The sequence below is a fragment of the Citrus sinensis genome, chromosome 7 (assembly GCF_022201045.2).
Source record: "Citrus sinensis cultivar Valencia sweet orange chromosome 7, DVS_A1.0, whole genome shotgun sequence".
Taxonomy (NCBI): Eukaryota; Viridiplantae; Streptophyta; class Magnoliopsida; order Sapindales; family Rutaceae; genus Citrus; species Citrus sinensis.
In genome coordinates, this window is record NC_068562.1 from 2,458,512 (window position 1) to 2,482,610 (window position 24,099).

At 35.4% G+C, this 24,099-nt stretch overlaps 4 protein-coding genes across 12 annotated transcripts; all 4 read right to left on the reverse strand.

The window, feature by feature from the left end:
* Positions 1-2,070: 2,070 nt before the first annotated feature.
* On the reverse strand, positions 2,071-4,649 carry LOC102620207 (indole-3-pyruvate monooxygenase YUCCA2-like). Its single transcript, XM_006466708.4, has 4 exons — positions 3,519-4,649; positions 2,990-3,238; positions 2,582-2,704; positions 2,071-2,497 (listed from the first exon to the last, which is right to left on the reverse strand). Exons 1-4 carry the CDS (start codon positions 4,131-4,133, stop codon positions 2,297-2,299), a joined length of 1,188 nt encoding a protein of 395 aa, XP_006466771.1. The 5' UTR covers positions 4,134-4,649; the 3' UTR covers positions 2,071-2,296.
* Positions 4,650-8,279: 3,630 nt separating this feature from the next.
* Positions 8,280-12,851, reverse strand: LOC102619931 (uncharacterized). Its single transcript, XM_006466707.4, has 9 exons — positions 12,569-12,851; positions 12,256-12,304; positions 11,689-11,777; positions 11,491-11,547; positions 11,251-11,313; positions 11,096-11,161; positions 9,594-9,680; positions 9,119-9,212; positions 8,280-8,916 (listed from the first exon to the last, which is right to left on the reverse strand). The coding sequence occupies exons 1-9, from the start codon at positions 12,671-12,673 to the stop codon at positions 8,393-8,395; spliced, it is 1,134 nt and encodes a 377-aa protein (XP_006466770.1). The 5' UTR covers positions 12,674-12,851; the 3' UTR covers positions 8,280-8,392.
* An 896-nt stretch (positions 12,852-13,747) lies between these two features.
* Positions 13,748-15,279, reverse strand: LOC102619638 (pentatricopeptide repeat-containing protein At4g36680, mitochondrial). The gene has a single exon (XM_006466706.4). The coding sequence runs from the start codon at positions 15,215-15,217 to the stop codon at positions 14,006-14,008; it is 1,212 nt and encodes a 403-aa protein (XP_006466769.1). The 5' UTR covers positions 15,218-15,279; the 3' UTR covers positions 13,748-14,005.
* A 2,514-nt stretch (positions 15,280-17,793) lies between these two features.
* On the reverse strand, positions 17,794-23,004 carry LOC102618278 (splicing factor U2af large subunit B). Of its 9 annotated transcripts, XM_052444387.1 has the most exons (14): positions 22,726-23,004; positions 21,985-22,148; positions 21,823-21,948; positions 21,579-21,692; positions 20,997-21,073; positions 20,278-20,348; positions 20,132-20,179; positions 19,981-20,040; positions 19,843-19,903; positions 19,647-19,759; positions 19,086-19,532; positions 18,797-18,932; positions 18,454-18,521; positions 17,794-18,162 (listed from the first exon to the last, which is right to left on the reverse strand). In XM_052444387.1, the coding sequence occupies exons 1-14, from the start codon at positions 22,846-22,848 to the stop codon at positions 18,025-18,027; spliced, it is 1,746 nt and encodes a 581-aa protein (XP_052300347.1). In that variant the 5' UTR covers positions 22,849-23,004; the 3' UTR covers positions 17,794-18,024. The 9 variants fall into 9 exon arrangements, 8 of the variants coding, with proteins under 8 accessions (XP_052300347.1, XP_015381105.1, XP_006466763.1 ...); XM_015525619.3 differs by having other exon boundaries at positions 20,132-20,176; positions 21,823-22,148; XM_006466700.4 differs by having other exon boundaries at positions 21,823-22,148.
* Positions 23,005-24,099: the final 1,095 nt, after the last annotated feature.

The following is a 24,099-nucleotide window of genomic DNA, read 5'->3' on the forward strand; positions in this document are numbered from 1 at the left end:
TGTTAATCAAACGGGAAGGTGTTTTTGTTAGTATTTCATTTATTTATCAGAAAGCTCAAGTAAAACATTTCAAACATTGACCTCCCAAATTTCATTTTTGACTCAAAATATCATTATTTTACAGCATCGTAGCGTTAGTAATGATAAATGTGTTTTCATTTACTTTGTAGCGGAAAAATAAAAATTGAGATTTTCACCAGAAGAAAAATAAAGAGATACCGAATCGTGAACTAAATGATGCTTTAAATAGAAAATTAATACACCAGAGTGGGATTATCGTGTTAATTGAAAAATAATTGATTGTCACGGTAACCTGACTTTGTTTAACGTTAATTCTATCCGACTTCGGTTTTTTTAGCATTTTTCATGATAAATATACCATCATTCAATTAATGGAACATTTCAAGAGTTTCAAATTACTTGAAAACTGGGTAAAAGGAAAAAAGTTAACGGATATTTTTGTAGGATGTACAGCTAGGCAAGCTATACGCGAACAACTTACTGTGTAAACTTTTATTTTTTGAATTTTTGTATAAACTACTGAAAATATGTGTAAAAGAGTATTGTTATTTAAGCGCCAGCAAAATAACAAGAAGAAAAAGATATGAGTTCTGTACATACAACAATACACTATAACATATAAAATGACGGTTCTTTTCATATAACTGTACTGTCACTTCCATCTTTCTGCTGTCTTGCTGCTGTTCACATATTCGTATATGAATAACGAAGATCCCAATTTCATTGGCATGTTTGGAACTCATACCCTTTTCCTACATCAAAGACTTGCCTGTGCGGCACGCAACTTTTGGACTTTGGAGCACTGGGTTTGGACTCGGCCACATGCCCCACAGAAGACGAGGAGACTTCTAGGCTTTTGCTTTTGTAGCAGAAAAGGCCGTATAGCTGTAATATATTTACAATTTGGAAAACAACAAGCAATATATTATGGGATACGTTGTTTACTTTCCCATCAGCAGCTATATTCTATTCCAGAAAAAAACATTAGGGAAAGATATAGTACCTGTGAGACTTACTATTCTTCTTTTTCTTTTTTCTTTCTTTCTTTCTTTCTTTTAAGCTAGTACTTTTGGAGACTTGATTACAAAAAATAATGTTAGTGTTTTCCCTACCAACTTAAGTTTTATAACAACTGATTTCATTAATAGGATATCGTATTTAGAGGTGTTATTAAGTTGCCTTGCAATTTAACGTGTATCGCACTATTGTAGTATCCAATAACCCAGAAGCAGAACCAAACAAATTGTTAAGTTACCTTATAATTTAACTTACATCACACCATTGTAATATTCAATGACTCAAAAGTAGAACAAAAAAAATTGTACTAGAGTTTTTTATCACAACTTTGGAGCTAATTCTTAAATCTTTGAAAAATGCAGTGGACTAACGATTTTCAGGAACCAATATTCATAAATGAGTTTCATATTTGGTCAATGCACATTCTCAAGAGATTAAAATTCCTAGTAAATATAATAATTACTTCCCAAAGTTTTGGTAAAATTAAAATCTTCTCAGTTGTTCCATTGAATACCAGTTTTCAAGAATCAACACCAACGACAAAATGGCACAGGGCATAGACCGTAGATTCTGACCTCAGTAGAAAAGGACAAATAAGAACCCCATTGAAGCCTGGAGTGTGGGCCTTGGAGCAGAACTAGATGGACTGGAGTACTGGACCACAGAGCTTCGGATATGTAATGCCAATCTTTTTCGAAGAGGGGACCAGCGTGGTTTGGTATCTAGTGGAGTTCTGATTCATGATTCTATTGATTTGTTTGGTATTGCAAGCCAGAGATTTTTGTTTGGATCAGTGCCTGCACACTTGGAGCAATTTATTAATTACAGTGATGATGGTGACTTTACTTTTATGTGGGCGGATTTTATGATCGCAGAGGATATTTTTCTTTCACTAATTTCTGCTCTGAAAAATTGAATTGAAATATGCATGCTTTTGAATGGGATGGATATTGCAATTGACATGATACAAACACCTCATTTTCAAGTAAAAAGGGATCAATTACGCACAAAATTTCAGCCGCACAATTCAGCTCTACAAGCTTTAATTTTGTTTCTCTTCTATTATCTGTAAATTTCTATAAGCATTCCCTGATTACATAAATCATGAAGGTGGTGGGCCTGACGGATACTAAACTGATACCTGCCCTGTGTTGGAGCTTTTGGCTGTAAAAACCCACTCTCGTAGAAACGAATTAATTAAGCAATCTCTGAGATACATATTACAGAATCTAAGCACACATTGTAGTTTGGATATTACTTAGGAATCAAGCCACAAATGCCTTGTCTCGGAGTTCCATTGGCTTGCTATATCATCTGCTACTTTGTGTGCATCCATTGAAATTCCCAACACACCTTGCCTGGCAAAACCTACACTGTAGACTCCATTCTTGCCTTTCCAATTTTTAGGATATGAGTCTTGAGGATTATTATTATTCTTTTGGTTGAATAAGCTTGCCTCCTGTATTGAAATTACAAAGTGAATGATCCCCGAACAAAATAAGAAAGAGGGTATGCATATATATCTATGGAGACATTATCGTACCTTGAGCCATGATGATACGTTGCTTCTATAACCAGTTGCTAGAATTATTGAATCGAATTCCTTTACTGTTCTGTTCACAAATTCTGCACCTTTGGCTGTGAATTTTTGAATACCTGGTACCACCTATGTGATCCAAGTTGAATTCGGCATGACAAATTCAGTCAATAGAGTAAAAGCATGCACAGAATTGATAGCATATTGATTCAGGCAAGGTTTCCAAATTAAGAAAACTTTTAAACTAACGTCTCATAATTGAGTGGTGGCTTTTATTTACTTAAAAGAGCTTATATTGGTCCCTTTCATTGAATTCTTATGTTATTTGATCGTAGCTTGTATAAGGACTGTGATTTTTAGTGATTTAGCGCATCAAAACAGCCTAATAAAAAAGTAGGTATTGAAAGTGTTGACCTTGATTTCTCCAGACTTGATTTTTGCAAAAGCTCCATCATCTAGGACTGGGGTTTTTCCAACAGAATTCTTCCATTGTAACGGTCCCATTTTAGGCCTTTGGATCCCAATTTGCTTAGTATCTCCTAGAACAAGTCTTGAGCAGAAGAGAAGGAACCTGTCAACAACATCTACTGGAAACCATTTCAACAGCCACACTGAAATAGCAAAGCTTGATCTTCCCAGGATTTTTTTAGGCAATATATGCACCTGCAAAAAGTTATTCACATCAAAAGATTAAAGAAGAAATAAAATCAAGTTGCAAGTTTATTAGATGTTACATATAATGTAACACTTCCGAAACAGTAACATCTATATGCTAACATATGTTTTAATATATATGTGAGTGTGTGTTCTACAGTAGGAAGTCACAAATAGAAGGGGTGAAAAAAATTAAAAAGAGACAGAAGTAGATAATATCTATGCGTGTGTGCGTAACTCAGAAATTGAACAGAACAAAGAAAAAGAGCATGAATTTAAGGATCTTTACCTTATCTCTCACAACCAAAGAAACTTGCGCACCATTCTTACATAAGTCAAAACTAATCTCCATGCCTGAGTTGCCACAACCCACTACCAAAACCTTACTTGCTCTAAATTCAACTCCATTCTTGTAAGTGCTGGTGTGAAGTAACCTTCCTCTGAATTCTGATATTCCAGCAATTTTAGGCAGCACAGGTACTTCATTCTCACCAGTTGCTACAATGAGCCATCGGCACATGAACTCATATTCATGAGTTTTAACCCGCCAGCGCCCCATGGCTGCATCATACTTAGCCCATTGAACCTCTTGTCCTAAGAGGGGTTCGATTTCAAAGTGATTAGCATAAGCCTCCATGTAAGTTATGAATTGTTGTCCGGAGGGGTATGCCGGATATTCACGAGGGAATGGCACATAAGGAAGTTGGCAGAATTTTTTAGGTAGGTGAAGCTGAAGATGATCATATATCTTTAGTTTCCAGAGAGAAGCCAGGCAGCTCTCTTTTTCAATAATCAAGGAAGGAACTCCTCTCTCTTTAAGGCATGCTGCTGCTGCTAAACCAGATGGTCCGGCACCAACAATTACAGGGCCAGGGGTCCAAAAACGCTTTGCTTTTGAGCTCATTGTTGTTTCACATACACTACGAAGAAGCAAATTACTTTGAAAGAAGTCTATAGAAATCAATGCTTTTGTATGAAGCAGTATTTATATTGTAGGGTGTAGAAGCATAAAGCGCGAGAAGGAAAAATGATAGAGATAATATAAGAAATTTAATGGCAGAAAATGGGGCTGTGACTTTCCTATTCTTGCCGATCTTTATAAAGCAAATAAAGTTTTTGATGTTTTTGCCTTCATAGTTCCCCGGAATTAACTTTGCACATGCATTTACAAGTTGAAAGTAACTTTTTATATTTGTTTGCTGTCTAGAGTGCAAGGAAGAAGACGAAACGTTGTGGCCGAGTCACAAAACTTAGTGATGCCAGCGTATGGAGCTTTCAGAGAAATTTTAAAGATAAAAAGGAAATAAAAGTTGAAGAAATTTAGTTGGATTCGACAAAGGAATATTCTCTGTTAAATTATAGATAGCATGTTTTAAATGTTATATATATATACAGTCCTTTATTTTCAATTTCATGTTGATAATTTCTACCGTATCTATATTATTGTTTCCTGCAAGTGCCGTCAAGTTACAAGTTAAGAGCTTTTCAAGGGAAAAAAAAAAAGGTACAAATTAAGAGTTTCTGATAATTGTTCTTGCACATGACCAACATTCTCATTTTGAGTAAGCTCAGTTTATGACTTTATGGAGATAAATTGCTTTTACATAACATGCATTTCATACCATATTAGTTAAGCAATTGAAAACTTTGAACTAATTAATGCTAAAGCAATTGAAAACTTTGGTTTCCATTATGTTACAATCCTTTCTTTAATGCTGCTGATGCATATTGTTCTTCTGATATATGATTGGTGCGTACATTTTAGGTTTATAAATACATCCATGATCAAGTATAGTATGCACATACAAATTAGGACGTTCCTCAGACCTTTCGTTTTTGCACATTTTTTAAGCATTTCTGACGATTGGTGGGGATGAAAAGTTAGGGCTTGGCAAACCCAATTATCAGCTTTTATTTGGTACAGAGGACAAAGGTAATGGCAGGAAACCGCTTAGCCAGTTAGCTTTAGAGATTTCCATTAGAACAGACACATATAACCAACATTAAAGTATGATAAGCCTTGATTTCAACAACACCCTGTATGATAATGACTATTTCAAGCTGGGAAAGAGCTGTGATACATAACTAATGATAAGAGATCACAGAAATTATATGCTGCAAATTAAAGCAATCACTGATAAAAGTCAACTAAACATCTCCAATGCAGGAAATATAAACTCGGGCAAGTACCGTACAAAGCTGCATTTGAAACCTCAATTTTGTGTACCGGATTGTGATTATTATAAGTCTTTAGCACATATAAAGGTTCGATTAACGTGATTGATTAGATATTCTTCTTCCTTCCTCAAAACTCCTGGCTCTTCTTTTAAGTCATTCTTTGATCTCTGGTATTAATTCAATCTTATTCACGAAAGCATTTGTAATTGTAAGTTAGGTGTATACTAAGTAAAGATATGAAAATTAACTGTGACACTTGCTATTTCATGGATATGTAGTAAACATAATTGAATGAAGCTTAGACTTTATTTGGTATTGAGGTGCCGTATTTTTCAGTTAAAAAAATTTGAAATTATGAAATAAAAGCTAATAATGTGTAGTAAGTATGACTTTTAAATAATAATTTTGATAAAAGTAGTATATATGTAATAGATTTTTCATCATGCGAGTATGGAATCAAATCATCTTAGCTTCTAAGTTACAATAACTAATGTTTACTAAAATAATTTAGTGCTATACCTTAAAAAATTATAGTTACTCAATTTCAATATCAAATAGAGGAGAAATTCTATAATACATTTGATGTTCTATGTCATCTGATGATGTGGAACCACTAATCAATAATTTTTTTACATGTCTTAATTAATTTTTAAACTTTACCTTATTAAAAGTCAAACAATTCCTTCATTTTCTCTATCTTCTCTAGTTTCAAAAATTATTCTTCTCTCCTCCAAATTCCAAGAAACATTAATTTATTTAAAAATTATAAAAATAATAAATTGAACAAAGTGCCTGCAGAGGCCTAATTTCATCCTCCTCCTCGTTTCCATTCACAACTTCATTGCCCTGCAAGGTAATCTTGCTTTGATGCTCTTCTGCAAATGTTTGAAATATGACAACCCCCAACCTTAATTCACTTTGCAAATCTAAAAATAATCTTGTTTTGATGCTTCTTTTGCTTCCCATTCACAAATCCATTCCCGTAGAAAATCTGCCACTAGCTTAATTAGAAAATTTGTTGCTTTTTTTTTAGCTGGGGAACGAAGTTGTAAATGGAAAGGAGTATGAAATCAGGCTCTTTGTTGCCATTTTATTCAATTTATTATTTTTATATCTTTTAATAAATTAATGTTTCTTGGAATTTGGAAGAGAGAAGAAGAATTTTTGAAACTAGAGCAAAGAAAGAGAAAGGGAGGGGATTGTTTGAATTTTAATTATTAAAAATTGATTGACACATGTAAAAAAATTATTGATTAGTGGTTCCACATTATCAAATGACATGGAACATCAAATGTATTGTAGAATTTCTCCAAATAGAGCATTATTTGGCTCACTGATGTTGCTTGCAGTATTTATAAAAATTTATAGCATTTTTTAAATGGGCACTGAAAGCTGTAACTTGTGGATAAGAACTTAAAAAGGGCTAGTTCATAAAAATTATGATACTTTTAGAGCATCACAAAAGATTCTTCTAATTTTATTCCTTAAATGTCTATTTACTTATCTATGCATTAAAAAAAAAAGAAAAAAAGAGTGAAAAACCTCTCCCAAAAGAGACTTAAAAAAATTAAATTATTTTAATAAAAAAATTTCCTCCATAAAAATAATAGTAATTATAACATTTCTCTTTCTTTAACAATGATGAGTTAAAAAAATAATATTAGTACTATTTATTTGAAGAGAGCGAATCACTCTTTAATATTGAAGAGAAAGAATGAGAATCTCATTTAAAGAGGAATGACAAACTCTAATATACATGTATTGTAACTTAGAGTTTGTCATTTAAAGAATATTAATTGAAGAGTTTTTTGAAATCTTTATTGATAAGATGACTTTTTAAATGATAAGTTAAATATTATCTAAAGAGCATTTGGAAGATGCTTTTAATTTTTTTAATACTCAAGTATTGGTTGAATATTTATTAATTATCGATTTGCAAATAATTATTGTTGTCTATTCCTTCAAATTTTGTACAAATTTATTTATCATTTCAAGAATTTTTTTGATTTATTCTTAAAAATAATAAAGTTTTTTTTTTTAATTATCTATTTTGAAGACAACTCAATATCCTCTTAACTCGTATCAGCGAGGTTCGAATTTTGAACCTCTTATTTTCAACACATATATGGCACCCGCAATGAACAACAAAGACTGGGTTCCGATACCAAGTGCAAAATAAAATCCTTAACCAAACAAACGAAGGATGAATTCAGTACTCATACCGTATCCACACTTGGCAAAACAATAAAAAGATATCCAATCCATTCTAAGCAGACACAAGCCAATAAAATTTGAAATCCCTACTTGTGGAGGGAGAGTATCAAGAAGGTATAGGGACTTTCTCTTGGATAGAACCGAGCCAACCGTGCCCGACATTTGTGACCAGAGAACATAAGCGAACGTATGAATGCGAATCGAATCTCACTAAAAAGCAACATTAATTTGGCAGTGGATGGTGGCAGTGCTAATGCGTGTTTCCAGCCCCAGCCCATTCGAGTATCGAAACGAGGCGATCCAATTGAACGCCCAAGCAGATACGCGATTCCAGCCCTTATTGTCCTGTCGTCCGATTCCAAAATTGCTCAAGGTTGACAATTTAGAGAAAAAGTTGTTGTATACGTTTCTACTTTCTATAGACATACTGACATAGATAGATTTTCCAGGCCGACTGGCCCAAAGACTTAGTCTGGCCCTTGGAAACTGCTGGTGGCCTTATTCAAATCTATCGAACCCGACATCGGACCACGAACCCATGCGTGTATGGTCGGGCACACAGAGCAAACAAATATTTTGGCTGTTACTAGCACAGATTCCCGTCTCTAATCAGTTATCATCATCACTAGTTATTTGAAATGCGCAATGCCAACGTATCTACTACGCATACAATCACTTGTATTCATCTAACGAAGAAACAGGAAGTTCTACAATGAGCAATCAACAAATTTTAGTCAAAAAATCACCAAGTTACAAAAAGCTTTTAGGTCTTCAACCTGATGGGGGTGGCGGAGGGGCCTGGGGCGGCGGAGGTGGCGGCATTGACATATGTGGCATTGGGGGTCTTCCAAGCAATTGCTGTGGAGGTGGTGGCGGCTGCCGCCAAACCGGGGGTTGTGCACCCATTCCCATTGGTTGTGGAGGGGGTCTTTGCATAGCTGAAGCTAGTTGAGGCGGCGGCGGCGGCGGCATATTTGGTGGTGGCCTGAACTGCATAGGTGGGGGCATGACTGGTTGTGGAACACCTTGACCTATATGCTGTGGCTGACCTTGCCAAGCGGCTTGTCCAGCCACTTGCATGGGTGGGAATGCTGCAGCTTGTGGCGGTGGTGGTGGTGGTCGAACAGGTGGAATTGGGCCTGAAGCAGCACCATTTGCATATGGGCGTGGAGGCACTGGTCCACCAACAGTACCATTGGCCTGAGGAGCATTCTGTAGTGATGGAGGTCCACTCGCAAATAAAGTGTGGGGCCTACTCTTCTGGGAACTCGGATTGTTTGCTGCCAAAATTCTCTCTGGATCAACAGATAGCAAAAATTCATTTTGTTAGAAATGAGATGAATCAAATCAAATTCCTTCTATATGTATAAGCACTTATGCAACACAGCCCCTGCAGACCATCACAGTGCTAGTAAATAAAGGTACCAGGTCATATTTAGTGGTAAGAACTCAAAACAGGATCAACAAAGTAGCAGCAAAATAAGAATGAAGCCTTACCTGCTGGAGTACCGTGGCGCTCTCCTTTAGTGTCTTTCTTATATGCATATGAGACAGTAATTTGACGGTTGCAAAGGTATTGGCCATTCATTGCCTGCAACAATAGATGAAATTAATTATACTCATCTTCAAAATTGAACAAGATAGATGAATCCAAGTCATGGTGCTTGTTCGGTGTCTTAACAATTGATATTATTACATGAATCATACTGATTGTAATATTAATTTCCCAAAGGCCTGGGCTACAAATAAAATGAACCATGTAAAATAGATGCAGTACTACATAACCAACATTTAATGCTACTGAAATATGCTCAGCACTTGCCACCCAGCTTCCTCAGACCTTAACTTGGATTTTAGTATACTCAAGTCTAAAACACAACCACCATTCCATCTATAGATCCTTAACAATTGAATGTCAGATATTTCTCAAGAAACACTGGTTGTTACAAAAGAGCATGTCAAAGGGGCATACCTCAATAGCTGCATCGGATGCCTCAAAGGAATCATAGCTAATGAAACCAAAACCACGAGAATTTCCAGTGTCAGGATCTCGCATAATCTGAAGAGGTGAAATGCCAAACATTAGACTCTAACAGCAAACCAGAAAGTCACCTTTCCAATCACTTGACTTTCTTTTAGAAGGAAAAATATAACAATTAATTAGCCTCAACAGTGCAAAAGAAGACAAAATAAGAAACTTTTTCTTTCCTCCTTGATTAAGCCACTACCTATGCCACTCCATGACGAACGGTTGAGTTCAAAACCCACATCTAAATGATATATTCATCCAATAGATCAAATCATCACATAACCCTAAGCAGTTCAAAATTAAAACCTGCAGAAGATGATCATTAAATAGCTCAAAAAGATTTTCAATGTCAAACTATCATAAACATTTGCAACAGATTCAAACCATATAAAAGAGACCCAAATACCCATCATACTGTTAACGAGACAAAACCCACTCAAAAGGCAATGTCAGAACACATCAACCCCAAAACCACACATTTTCTAAACAGTAAAAACTATAATATTTACAAACCTTCAATTATGAGCCATGAAAAGATATCACAATCAAGCACTCAACCTAACATAACAACCAGCTCTGGTTGCGTGGTTGGTGGTGTATACGGTGCTTAATCATTTACCATATCACTAGTCCACATTCGAGCTGGTACCAAAACATACTGACGCATTGATGCCAAGCACATATTTCTTGTAGTGTGAATAGATCTCTTACGTCAGATAACTTGTGGAATTATTTATGCAAGCAGAGCTAGTAACTTAGATTGGAACCTAACATAACAAGAGCCTACACTCCAACAGTTGAGATTGGCTACACAAATCCTGCACATTCTCTTTCCATTCATTCTATGCAAGTCTGTATGAAATGTTTTATCATGGGAATGACATGCACAGAAATATTAGATTTGGTTGATTAGACAATGAAGAAAGGATGACATCAAAGATTAGAGTTATTAGCCATGCTATTTTTGTTTCCCATTCTGTTCCCTTCAGAGGGACAAAAATAAGGCATCTATGCTGTTAATGTGTACAAACACGGCTCAAAACCAATGATGGCATATAATGACAACACTGCATTTGCTTTATTTTTAGTCTGGCTAACCACTGAAACAAGAACTTTCATTGGGTGGTGAAAATTAATGCTCAGTTGGCATTATCGAATCCAAAAACTTTCAAGTATATACCAAAAGAAAATCCTCTGCATTTTTATCATAACCAGATCAGAACTTTAACCTATATAACATTGTAAAACCCCCACATTGACATACAGAATAGCATGCTGCAAATGTATACTAATTTAGAGGGAAAACTGGATGAAAATTTATGAGTAAACAATCAGCCAACTATTTTATAAGTCCACAAAAGTAACTTGTAAACTGACATATCAATATATAGGACATATAACTTTCGTTGCATAATGAACTAAAACAGAAGGGTTGATGGCATTACCTTGGGATTCGTAACAATGACTCCAAACGCACTGAATGTATCATATAGTAGTTTCTCATCCACATCCTGAAAAGTGCATCAAGGAAATTCACAAAGTTAAAATGAGTTAATTTTTTGAAAATATTTATGCTTTTGAAAAAACGTAAGCAACTTACTGGGTCAAGGTTTCCAATAAAAAGGTTTGCCCCCACATCTAAGCTCTTTTTGTCTTGGGATGCCTAAACGAATGAACATCAAAATTAAGCACCATTGGTAGTCCACTAACATCACAAACAGCACTACTTAAAAAGAAGACTGTAGCACAGACTTAAATTAAACAAACATCGTGATTATCTTCGCAACACCCAGCAAAAGAAATAGAGCAAGTCATCGCCTGCAAAAAGAGAGCTTTATACCTTATTCACACGTATCGGCTTCCCATAAAGCTTTATCATATTCAGCACCTTTATTGCCTGAACATTTGATACATAAAAGAAAACATCTTTCATCAAAAGCTGAAAAAATAAAACCGAACCTCAATGCCAAAGTCTGTGATCCAACAAGCAATGAGACAACTATAGTGACTTAGACCACAGCCCATGAGCAACGCTTACATAATCAGCATCTTCCTCACTTCGGAACTCTACAAATCCGTATCCTTGATGAAGGTTTGTCACTCTATCTTTTGGAACATACACATTAACTGAAACAGGAAAAAGAGAGAGAGAGATAAATACAACAATATAAATCTCCAAGGAAAGCTCACACCGAAGACTTATTTTGCAAAAAGAATTTATGCCAAAACAATACCAACTTTCAAATCATGTTCTCCTCTGAAGTGCACTTCTGCGTTTTAATTTCAAATTCATCATCTTGTTTTCGTTATTTAATCATGTTCAGGGTTCACACTGAACACCACAGCTGAACTTTCAAAATCAGTTTGATTGATGGTCAGTGTAATTTCCTATGGTGACAGCTAAACTCATACTGTCAAGCAGCAAACCAACTTCAATTAGAGTGCTAATGTGTCTCTCAGAAATGAAAGAAAAATCAAAACATATAACAATTTGAAAGGGGAAAGGGAAAAGCTACACATAAAAAGAGGAAGCCATATAATAGCATTGAGCAATTAATTAAAAAAAAAAAAAAGGAATTTTAGGATAAAGGGAGACCGAACATACCAACAGGACCTGCTTGAACAAACAACTCCCAAAGTAGCTCCTCAGTAACCTGAAAGAATATAAAGAAACAAAAACACAAGAGTTTATTAAATGTTTAAGAACATATGCTCTTTCAAATCTAAGTTAATAGTACGGGAACAAAATAGTGAAAAAAAGAAATTACAAATGAAAGAGATAGAGATAGTGAATAGACAACAAAAGTGAAAAAAAAAAAAAAAACGGTATTTAGTAACACGAAAAAAAAAATCATTAAAAAAAACAGAAGAAGAAAATAGAAAGAACAGAAGCAAAAAATAAAGAAAGAAAAGGGTACCTGGGGATCGAGATTGCCGACATAAGCTGTGGCATCTTGATTTCTCTCGGCGGAGTGTTGGCCCAGCAAATTGGCCCCAACTCCAGGAGCGATTCGAGTGGTCATGCCTTTTACTCGTTATTACTTCTTCTTCTTCTACTTGCCGCGCTCTCCCTGTGGTTTCCTTGTATTTATTTATTCATTTACCAATTACCACCGCCCTCCCTTGGATGGATCATGGAAGTGGAGCAACAAAGGAAGATTGACATTCGGGGGTGGGTTTTTCCTTCTTTTTGGTCACGATGCCTTCATTGGGCTTTCAATGTTAGAAACCTAGCTTTATCTATCAGCACCCCTATTCATTTCTCCTAACACCCATTTCTTTTCTTTTTTCCCCCCTACCCGCTTTTCGCCCAAAATCTCTGGTTCCCGTCTCTCTTTGACTTCGGTTGACTTTTAGCCGCCCATAATTTATTTTGGAATAAAATCATAATTGCTTGCGTCACAAAGTATCTAATAAGCCTGAAAAACCAATTAACCAATATAATCCTGAATTATTATCCAGTTATTTAATCGGTTTACGTAACGACTGATCAATGTGATCTATTTTCAACTTGAAATAAGGGTAGAAAATAATAGTAAAAGTAATGAAGACAGAGAGATTGAATTGAACCGAAGTACCGAACCCATCATCCACAAACAAATATGTGCATGGCACTAGGTAGGTGTTTATGCATCACAGTTCTAGGTTGAAGTTTGAACCATGCACATATAAAATAATTTCTTATGAGATAAACATGTTTAAACAATTGAGTGTCCAATGGCTTTTAGAAAATTCAGCTATAAAATAAATGAGTAGCTCCTCCTGTCGTGAAAAGCAAAAATTGAGAGTTGGTCCCCACTCCCAAGTCATGCTTCTACAAAAGTTTAAACTAAGTGACTATTTTTGCCAAGTGAACTGTAAACATTTCAGTTATGGCGAACTTGATAACCGATGTTAAATTGTCAATATTTAACGAGCAAAGACAGCCATGGAAACCAATAAAATGCCAGAAAAATACCACCAGCACTTGGACATAATAATTATCTAGCTCATTTCTACGGTTATATTTATATATATTAAGCTCCCACCGAATTTCAAAACAAAGCTGAAGCTGCGAAACGAAAAAAGAACAAAGTAGAAAAGAGAAACATTAGAAATTATGCAGAGGAATTGAAACTTTTATACTTAATATATAGTGGTTCAACTTACAGATTTCATTTAAGTTATAGGACGCTTATATATAATTAACCTCAATCAAGCTCGACATTAGCCTCCGCGGCTGAATTTGCAAACCTAACATCGCGTTTAAAATAATTCAATCAAATTTAATTGCTTCGCATCCAACATTCAAATGATTAATTAACAATCAAAATTCAGATAACCTAATCTCCCAGTAACAGAAGTTCCATCAATGCTTAAACCCTGGCTTTTTGACCATCACCAACAGCAGGAGCAGGAACCAACCCCAGCTCCTCCTCAACTTTCTTCCAAGCTCTTAAAACATTAGGAGGGAACTTCTTTTTAATAGTCCGAATCACTCCTTTGGCCTCCTTAATCTTCTTTTTCTTCACCAACCCTTCCACCAAAAGCTTCACCGTATTAAAATCAGGAATCTTATGCACCATCACACTTTCCTTAAACACCTTATACGCCTTATCAAAATTCCCACTTCCACACAGATGATATATCCAAGTCCTAAAAGTCGTAGCATTTGGACTACACCCATTTTCCTCCAATCCCTCGTACACCTTCTTAGCTTCATCCATCATCTCATTTTTACAATAACAAGTCATGAGAAAGTTATAACTGATGGTGTCCGGTTTCAACCCCGCATCACGCATCTCATCAATCAACTCCTTCAATCTCTCAGGATCACCACCATAAGTATTGGTGATCCTCACATTATAAGCCGCAACATCCAAGTCAACACCCTTTTTCTCCATCTCACTCCACAATCTCTCAGCCTCTTCAGCATTCCCTTGCTTATATAAACAATTCAACACTGTTGTGTAAGTAACAGTGGTCACTTCAACACCTTTATTCTCCATCTCATTCAATAACTCCAAAGCCTTATCAGACGACCCAGAATCACAATGGGATTTTAACAAAAGGCCATACGATATCTTATCCGGCGAAAGATTATATTTTTTTGGAATTTCATCAAACAAAATAGGAACTTTATCGTAAAGCCTGGACCGAGTACAAGCAAATAACAAGGCATTAAAAGAAATTACCGATCTAGGTGTGCCCAATTCATCCATTTGGTCAAAGGTTCTCATGGCGTGGTCAAACATGCCAGCTTGACCGTAGGATCGAATGAGATTGCACAAGTAAGGTTCTTGGGTGATCTTGGGGTCATTTTTGTGGGATTCAATTAGGGTTTCGATGTCGGAGAAACGCTTAGATTTGGCGAGACGACGAACAGTTAAGTCTTGGGCGTAGCGAGAGGAGACTGGAGACGCGTAGTGTTTGGAAACGGACGAGTAGATTTCTAGGGCTTTGTCAGGGTCGAATTCTGAACGAAGCTTCGATTTGGCTTTGGATACTGATATTGAGGATGCCGTTGTACTGCTGCCGGCGGCGGTGGTGGCGGTGCAAAGGCGGCGAATATGGCGGAGAGAGGTCATTTCCTTTCAGGGTTTTAGACGGAAGATGAGAAACTACATAGCCTGTGTCGAGGTTTTATAGTGGTTTAGTTGGAATGGATTAAAATCAGAATAAAGAGCAAGAATTAAAATAAGTGTATACTTAAGTTATAAAAATCAGATTTAAAACAAATTATATTTTTATTAATGTGTTAATTTTATTTTAAAATAAAATAAATTATTTTAAGATACTAAAATATTTTTTGTTCATTGTTCTATTTATTATTATTTTTATATAATAATAATAATAATTAATTCATAAATTTGAATAGTAATAATAAAATTTAATAATATCAATAACAATAATAATGACATTAATGGAATTCTCATTTCCAACCTTTGAGAATCAAACTCTCATTTCCTAATCTTATTTTACTGTAAACCCATCCAAATAATTCCTATTTCCACCCTTATTTTATGAAGCAAACACTATTAATTATTTTAATTTTAAATTTTGATTTCTTAATCCAAAAAATAAACGCACAATTAGTGTTTATTTCTAAGAGGAGACCGGGTATATGGACATGTAATCCACCCATTGTTATCTATTATAAATTATTAATCATTATAAAACCATCAAATTATAATATGAACGCTCCATTATTGTTTTAATTTTAAGAGGAGAGGAGGTATTTGTATATGCAATCCACCCATTGTTATGTATTATCAATTATTAATTAATATAAAAACATGAAGTCACATGGTGACGTGACAGAATCGCTACTAAATATCTAATCATCATTTGAAGATATTACGGGTAAAATCTAATATTTACGAATAATATTCATGTAAATGGTTTACTTATAATTCAAGTTTCCACTTGAACTCAGGGTCCGAACTCTAAGGTAGCGTTTATTTTTTGGATTGGATTGAGAATCCTGAGGAGTGGGAATCCTGAGGAGTGGGAATCCTAGGATTGGGAGTGTGGAGTGGGAGTGGGAGTGGGAGTAGGTTGTTTACTTACACTGGAATAGAAGCATGGAATGGAGATCAGAATCCAATTTATGTGTTTACTTTGTCTTGGATTGGGAGTAAATAGTTTCAAATTACAATTTTATCCTTATTTAAAGAATTATAGTTTTTAATTACAAAACTAATAAAAAATATATTTAATGAATAATATTTATTTTATTATATTTGTAAATTTATTATAATTATTAATATTCTTAATTATGAACAATAAATTATTAATTTTAATTTTAATATAAAATGAAATGTTATTTTATTTTATTTAATATAATTATATTAAATTTATTATTATATAAAATAATTATATAATATTATTTAGTACAAAATTAATATTTTATTAGAATAAAGTATTTATTATTATTATTATTAAATAAATATAGTACTATTATTTTTAAAATAAATATAATAATATTATATTTATTAATTCTCTATTAATATAATAATATTATTTTAAAATAATTTTAACTTAGAATCAATGTAAATTATTATTTAGTTAAATATAATATTATTATTTAAATAAATATAATATTATTATTCAAATAAATATAATATTATTATTCAAATAAATATAATATTATTATTCAAATAAATATAATATAATATTATTTATTTTATTAATTATAAAACATAAAATAAAAAAAAAGGTAGAAATGGGAGAGGTGGGAGTGGATTCCCACTCCCACCTCCCCCAATGGGAGTCCCACTCCCACTCCCCACTCCAAAAATGGGTGGGGCCCACGGAGTGGGACTTCCCATCCCTCCCCATTTTAAGTAAGTAAACGCTGGAGTGGGAGGAATCCACACTCCTCACTCCCACTCCAGCAAGTAAACACAACATAAAAACTGTCGTTCCTTACCAATGAGCCGCACCTTGGCTTTAACATGAAACAAAATGATATAAATAAGAAAACAATTAGGGATGATAATTTTTTCTGATGAGATGACAGGATCTCATCCCATTTAAGACGGAATTCAGACATATTTTTGTCTCACAAAAAAATTTAGGGACGAGAGTAAAACTTTTTTTATCCCACTTGTATATACAGAACAGAAGTGAGATTGACAAATTTCGTCTCATCCCGCTTCATTACTGACTAAAAATGATAATTTTTCTTATTGAGATGAGATCCCCAAAGATCCCATCTCTTTTGGGACGTTATCGAGACATTTTTATCCCAAGAAAAAATATAAGAACAAGAGTAGAACATTTTTTCATCCCACTTACATATACGAGACAGGAGTAGAATTAAGAAATCTCATCCCATCACGTCCCATTACCAACCCTATAAACAACACAGTACATGAACTTTATAATATTTCCACTGTGTTTTTAACAGACGTCAAATGAAACCACCTTTAATCCAATAAAATCATATTTCATGCGCTCATGATGTCATTTAAACCAAAGTTTATTTTTGCCAACATAAGAAATGCATATGTTAAAACCAATTAATACAGTTCTCGACGTACATTTACCATTTATGCCAGTTTGCCACAGAAACATTCCAGGTGAAGAAAGTTTTTAGAAAGCTAAGAAAGTATCACTAAACACTAGAGATGCTGATTTTAAATTACAACTAATGCAGAAATCTTCCAACAAAATTGTATTTGCACACCAATAGATTATAGAACAGGGTCATCCATTATAGTTCGGAAACAGAATTATATTCATTATGACCTCTGAGAAAAAAGAATTAATTAAGAACTAAAAACCCAACACTGCAAGCTCTCCTCGAGAACATCACTGTACCCTAAAGCTAGATCTATTTGATAGAACATCAGGGGAGAGAATTCCACAAGTAATGCTAGAAAAACAACTATTAGCCTTCATAATCCCCCTGGGCAAATTTGTTCTCTGGATAAAATACAGCAACAACTTGATTTCCACCAAATTTTCTTCCGTTCATCCCTGTTCGAGCTTTTGTAGCACCATCAATATCTGCATATTCTAAGAACACCTGCATATAACAAGAGAATTTGGATCAATCATGGGTGCAACAATGGTATGGCAACGCAAAGGGAGAGGGTGTGGAAGGGAAGTGGAAGAAATACCAAATACCTGCAGAAGAAGCAACATTATGTTTTGAGCCAAAATAGGTGCATCATTATGTTTCACATTTAACATTTTTTGTTCAGGTATGTATATGACAGAATGACTCCATCGACATTTAGCACTTTGCATGATATTTATTACAGTGAAGTATGATAAATGTGGAGTGCGCAAAAGGCAGTACATTAATTAAACTGACCTTCCCAACTCCTGGTGATGGCTCGCCATTGGGATTTGGGCGCGGGATGATAACATTCACCAATGTACCTGCATACCACGTGTGAAAATTTTGGAATAGACAAAAACTTCAACAATTGTTAGAAAAAACGAATCACAAGTGAATATAGAAATAAACAAATTGAGGGTTATGGAGTCTTCTGTCTGTGTATATTAGGCCCGATTCTTTATAGCAGAATGTGGGACTACAAAAGGCTGTAAAACAGACATATACACAAAACAAAGAAAATAAAGGAAATTAATAGATAACCAAGAAGCATCACTGGTAAAAGAAGAGAAGGAACATAGAAGTTCAAGTTAGATACCGAATTTTCCGCCTTCTTGTCTCATATCTTCCAAAATTTCTTCATACTCTTCATCATCTTTAAGCTCATCTGCAGAAACTACTTGAGTTAAGCACACAACCTTCGAAGGAACTGAACCAGGTTGTAACATAAGCCTCTGCAGAAGAACAAAAATTGCAACAAATCAGCCAAAGGATCACACCTGATACTACACACTAAAAACTGTAATAATCAGAATAACTTTAAATATACTTGATGAGATAGGGGGATAATTTGATATTGACAATATGTCCACAAAAGAGTTCTTCACCTGCAATGCAATCTGCTGCTGGGCATGCAATAATACACTCTCTTGCTCTGGTTTAGGTTGGTTGGCACCCTGGTTCGCCCGTCTAACTGTGAGAGTCTTATCTCCCATTTTAATCCCATTCAAGGCAGCACATGCTATATCTGTAACTGAAAGATCTTGGTAAACACAAAACGCATAGCCCTTTGAGTTTCCAGTTTCTCTATCTTTAACTAGATCAAAACCACGCAGGGGCCCAAAAGACTCCAACAATTCCCTGATCTGTGCTTCTGTGAAGTAATAGGGGAGCCCACCGACAAAAATGCGGTCTGGACCCTCAAGCCCACCAGCGGAACCAGGTGTTAGACCAACAGCAGCCAGGTTAAGATTGGGATTGGGCTGGCTGGGACCAAGTGTTGCAGCAAGAGATGGGTTATAGTCACTGGGTCTCCTCACCTTCACAGGGGCTCCCTGCAAATTCAACAGATTGTTAGCGGAAAACATATAATCTAGAATGCTGCAAAGCACTACAAGGCAATAACCTGAGTCCCATTCTTTATTAAGATGCAAAAGATATGAAAATACCTCAAAAATAATTCCATCTAAAGCCATAGCATTACTGGCTTCCTCCACAGATCTCATCTCCACAAAGGCAAACTTCTTTTCGTGGTTTATGTACACATTGACAACAGCATCCCCTGAGCACAACAAAGTGAACTTAGCAACTATGCAAACAAGTCAAGTAGTCTAGCTATGCACTTATAAAAATACATCGTCATACCTGGACCAGCTGTGTTTCCTCCAATTGCTGCCATAACCTGGCTAAAGAAAGTTGCTACAGACTAAAGAAGATCATAAATAGTCAGTGTGAAGAATATGGTAAAACAAAATGGCAATGAAATTTTGGTTATGTCTAAACCTGTTCATTTGCTGTAGGGGGGAGTCCTCCAACATAGACACGGCGGGCATGCCTAGTAGCCTGAACGCAGATTTAAAACCAGAGAGAGATGTTAATAGATCTAAAAATACTTTTATAAAAATAACTACAATGCATGTCTGATTCTGCCAACCTGCTGAGTCATTGCCTGAACTGGCATAACAGGAAGAGCACCAAACTGCTGCATGATAACAAAATAGCAGATAATTAATCAACTCAAATACAAGCATTCTAATAATAAAATAAAAAAAAACCTTTGCATCAGACTAGGTGAAGTACCTGACCAGTCACCAAAGGAAACATGTTCGGAAACATTCCAGGGATTGCCGGATTAGCCCCAGGAATTTGACCTGCAAAGATCAAGCAGATACATATTAGAACACAATTATGAATGATCTCTCAATTTACTGCATTTAAGATACTAAAAAAGACTGCCACAGCCACGTTTTCCCAGCAAACCCATCAAATTAAACATGACCTAACCCCTCAATATTTTTACCAATAACGATCAAAGGAATACATCATATACAAGTTTTGGAGGAAATATTTGCAAGACTACCAAAAATGGCAATAGTTTCCGGTTGAAGACGAAGAACACCCATCAAACCAGTGCAATGATTCCTCCTTGTACATAAAAGCTACAGAAGTCGGCTCACGCCCATTGTCAGCACAGTGGGGCAAGTAGCCCAACATTGCCTTCTTACAACAATGACAAGACATAGAAACAAACAAACAAACACCAAACACAACACAAAACCAAAAACTCTCTCAGTTCCAGAATTATTTCACCAAGTAAACAACAAAAATAACAGTTGAGCCCATCCAAAGACCACAACTTCAATAGGCTGTATGATATAGAAGTAAGAGAATAAAATTTAAGCTTACCAAAATCACACCATGTAATTTGATACGAACTTTCCACACTACTAGATCAACCAAAACCAAAGAGTGACAGTTAATGGAATAACAACGTTAAGTGTGTAGGAGGGAGCATATACCTGCAGCTGCAGCACCAGCACCAGCAGCTAGCATTGCAGAAGCAGGGGGTGCCATGTCAAATCCACTTATCCTCTTGCTGAAAGTATAAACAGTTAATATAGTAGATTAAAAAAAAATTTAAAAAAAAATCAACTGGAAAGTGGCAGATTCCACTAACTACAAACAAGGACAAAAGGCATAAAAATTATGTACCATCACAGATCACAACAAACATTGTGTAAACTGAAACACATCACATATTCACACCCCAATGACCAATAGAACATTTAAAAAGAAATACCAAAAGTGAAAATAGATACGACCGGACTCAAAAGATCTCATAAACATACCAGGACTGAAACTTCAATAAATAAATCCTTCCAAAAAAAGGGGGTAACAAATTCCTACTTCCATCACAATATACCAACATAATCCCCGCAACTCTTTATAACTTCTAAAGCATATACAAAATGAAAACAATAATAATAATAATTTACATCACAAAATTACCCCCCCCCCCACAAAAATCATAAGAGATTTAGGGAAGCAAATGCACTATCATAGTTTCTACATAGAGACTTGAGATGTTTTCCATAACCTACCTCTTCGACCGTGAACGAGAACGTGACCTAGATCTGTGCTCAGATCTACCTATTGAACGAGATCGAGAACGCCGCTTGTGCCTGTCCTCTCTGTCTCTATCATAATCTTTCCTTCTGAACATAGCAAATCACGATTAACAATTTAAGAAACAGATCTACTTGTACAACAAAACAAAAGATAGAATAAGAAGAGTGGAACTGAATTAAAACCCAGTTGCACAAGAACTGCTTTGCCTTTAATTACCTATCATAGTCTCGGCTTCGGTAGTGATCATCGTCATCCCTATCTCTCCTCCTCTCACTGCGTTCCCGACTACGTTCCCTATGGCGATCTCTATGATGGCGATCTTTTTCTCTGTCCTTTTCCCTATCCCTGTCCCTGTCCCTGCTTTTCTCCCTGTCCATGTCCCTGCTTTTCTCCCTGTCCGTGTCCCTGCTTTTCTCCCTATCCCTATCCTTTTCACGAGTACGATCCCGATCCCGGTCCCGGTCCCGGTCCTTATCACGCCCTTTTTCTTTTTCTTTTTCTCTACTCCTTGAGGACCCTCTTTCATAGTCACGAGACCCATGCTGCATGCAAATCAGTGAGATTAACAAGCAGAAAAAGAAATTAATAGACAATTATTAGGTGCTTGCATTTAAATAAGGTGGTCAAAAGATGAATACTTGCACATCTCACTAACACGACCTCTGAGGATATTAAATATTGTAAATAAATTTAAGCATGATAACATAATCACCAGTGTAAGAAGCTAGTAGAAGCCTACACAGCATAATCTTACACAAAGCAAACACATCTAAATTCCTTATGCCATATGCTAATTTGAACTTGCATGTTACTAGCAAGCATAATCCATAATTTCATTCAGTGCTTTCTAAAACCCTAACTTTAAAGGAGTAATGGACTTCTAATTAGAGCATTAGTTCCTTAAGTATCTCAAATCAAAGGAAAAGAAAAAAATAAATAATAATCACTAGCCAATGGAACAAAATCAGAATCTAGCCCTAACTAAAGAAACCCTCATCAAATCGCACGCTTGACCGAAGAATTTTACTAACAAATTTTGAAAGTAAACTTACAAGGTTTTAATAGATTATCAAATTAAGGAATTCGAATACTTGTACGGGAGTCGACGAGTAGAAGTACCTGAGGTTTAGAGTCGCTGTGATCATCAGCTGAACGAGGCTGTGGAGAGGAACCATATTCGTAATTATTGTTGTTGTTGTTGTTGTTATCGACATCCTCGCCGTTGACTTCATAATCAGCCATGTTTTGCTTTGATTGATTTGTTTCGTATTCGGTTTCAATCTATCTCGGGCAAGATTTGTCCTGTCTGCGAACTTGAGGCTGAGGCTGATGCTCTCACTCAGGAGGGCTGAAAATTCTAGGGCTTCCAATAAAACCTCTCCCTCTTTATAAAAAACCAAAAAGCGCGTCGGTCAATGCCTTTGCTTTGGTACGATGGGCAGCGTGGTAAAAAAAAAGAAATTCGTAGTAAGTCGCGGTTTCCCTCTTGCGATTCCCAATTCAATAATGCTTTATGCAAACGACAAAGTTTTAATGCAATTTTTTTTTTTTTTTTTTACTCACAATCGATTTATCGCTTACGTTAGCTGTTGTTAATCCATTAGTGTCAAATAAGTAGGCAACTTTTCTAATCTAGCTATCTTCATAAATTAATTGTCAATACTAATCATAAAACTAAATTTTTTACCATAATAGCCACATATGTCAATTTAAAACACTTTACTTTTAAAACAAACTAACCAAATCTAAAATAATTAATGCGAATGATCGCAGCATCGCACACTATCAATGCGGGTGGGCAAGGACAGCCATTGTCCGCAACTGATGAGGGCGATGACCATAACGCCCGCAAACCACCCGAAACTAGTGCTAAGATATATATAAAAAAAAAATATTACGAAATAAGTGTAAAATTCATCTTAGGAAGTTCTCTTGGTACTAAAGAGTGTCTAATTAGGAGAAAAGCTCAACAAATTAATTAAGATAATTGAAAAAAAAAATTTAATAACATTTTAACAAAAACCTAATGTGTCATATTTTACAAACATTAATCTTAAGAAAATTTTGAATTGTTTATGCCCATATATATCCTAATGTTGTTCATCCATCAATAATAATCCACCAATCAATTGGAACTTATTGTAATAGTGTGAGAGAGCATTACTTTGAGTTGAAGCTAGTCCTCATCCCATTGTTGATGCAGGTTTTGACGATGGGACTTGTGATGTTAAGATTGCAATGATGGGGGGTTGTGATGTTGTAATTATGATGATGGGGATATGACGGGCAATGTAGGAGACGCAGGAGGTGAAGAGATTTGGGCGGGTTGTGGCAATGGTTGCCCTCGTGTGCATTGGTTGTTTTGAATGTGTAGCACTAATGTTTGTTTTAAGAATAATTTAATCCAAATTGAGTGTATGTGGCTATTATGTTAAGAAAATCTGTTATATGGATGGTTTTGATAATGAATTTGTGAAAATAGTTAGATATATA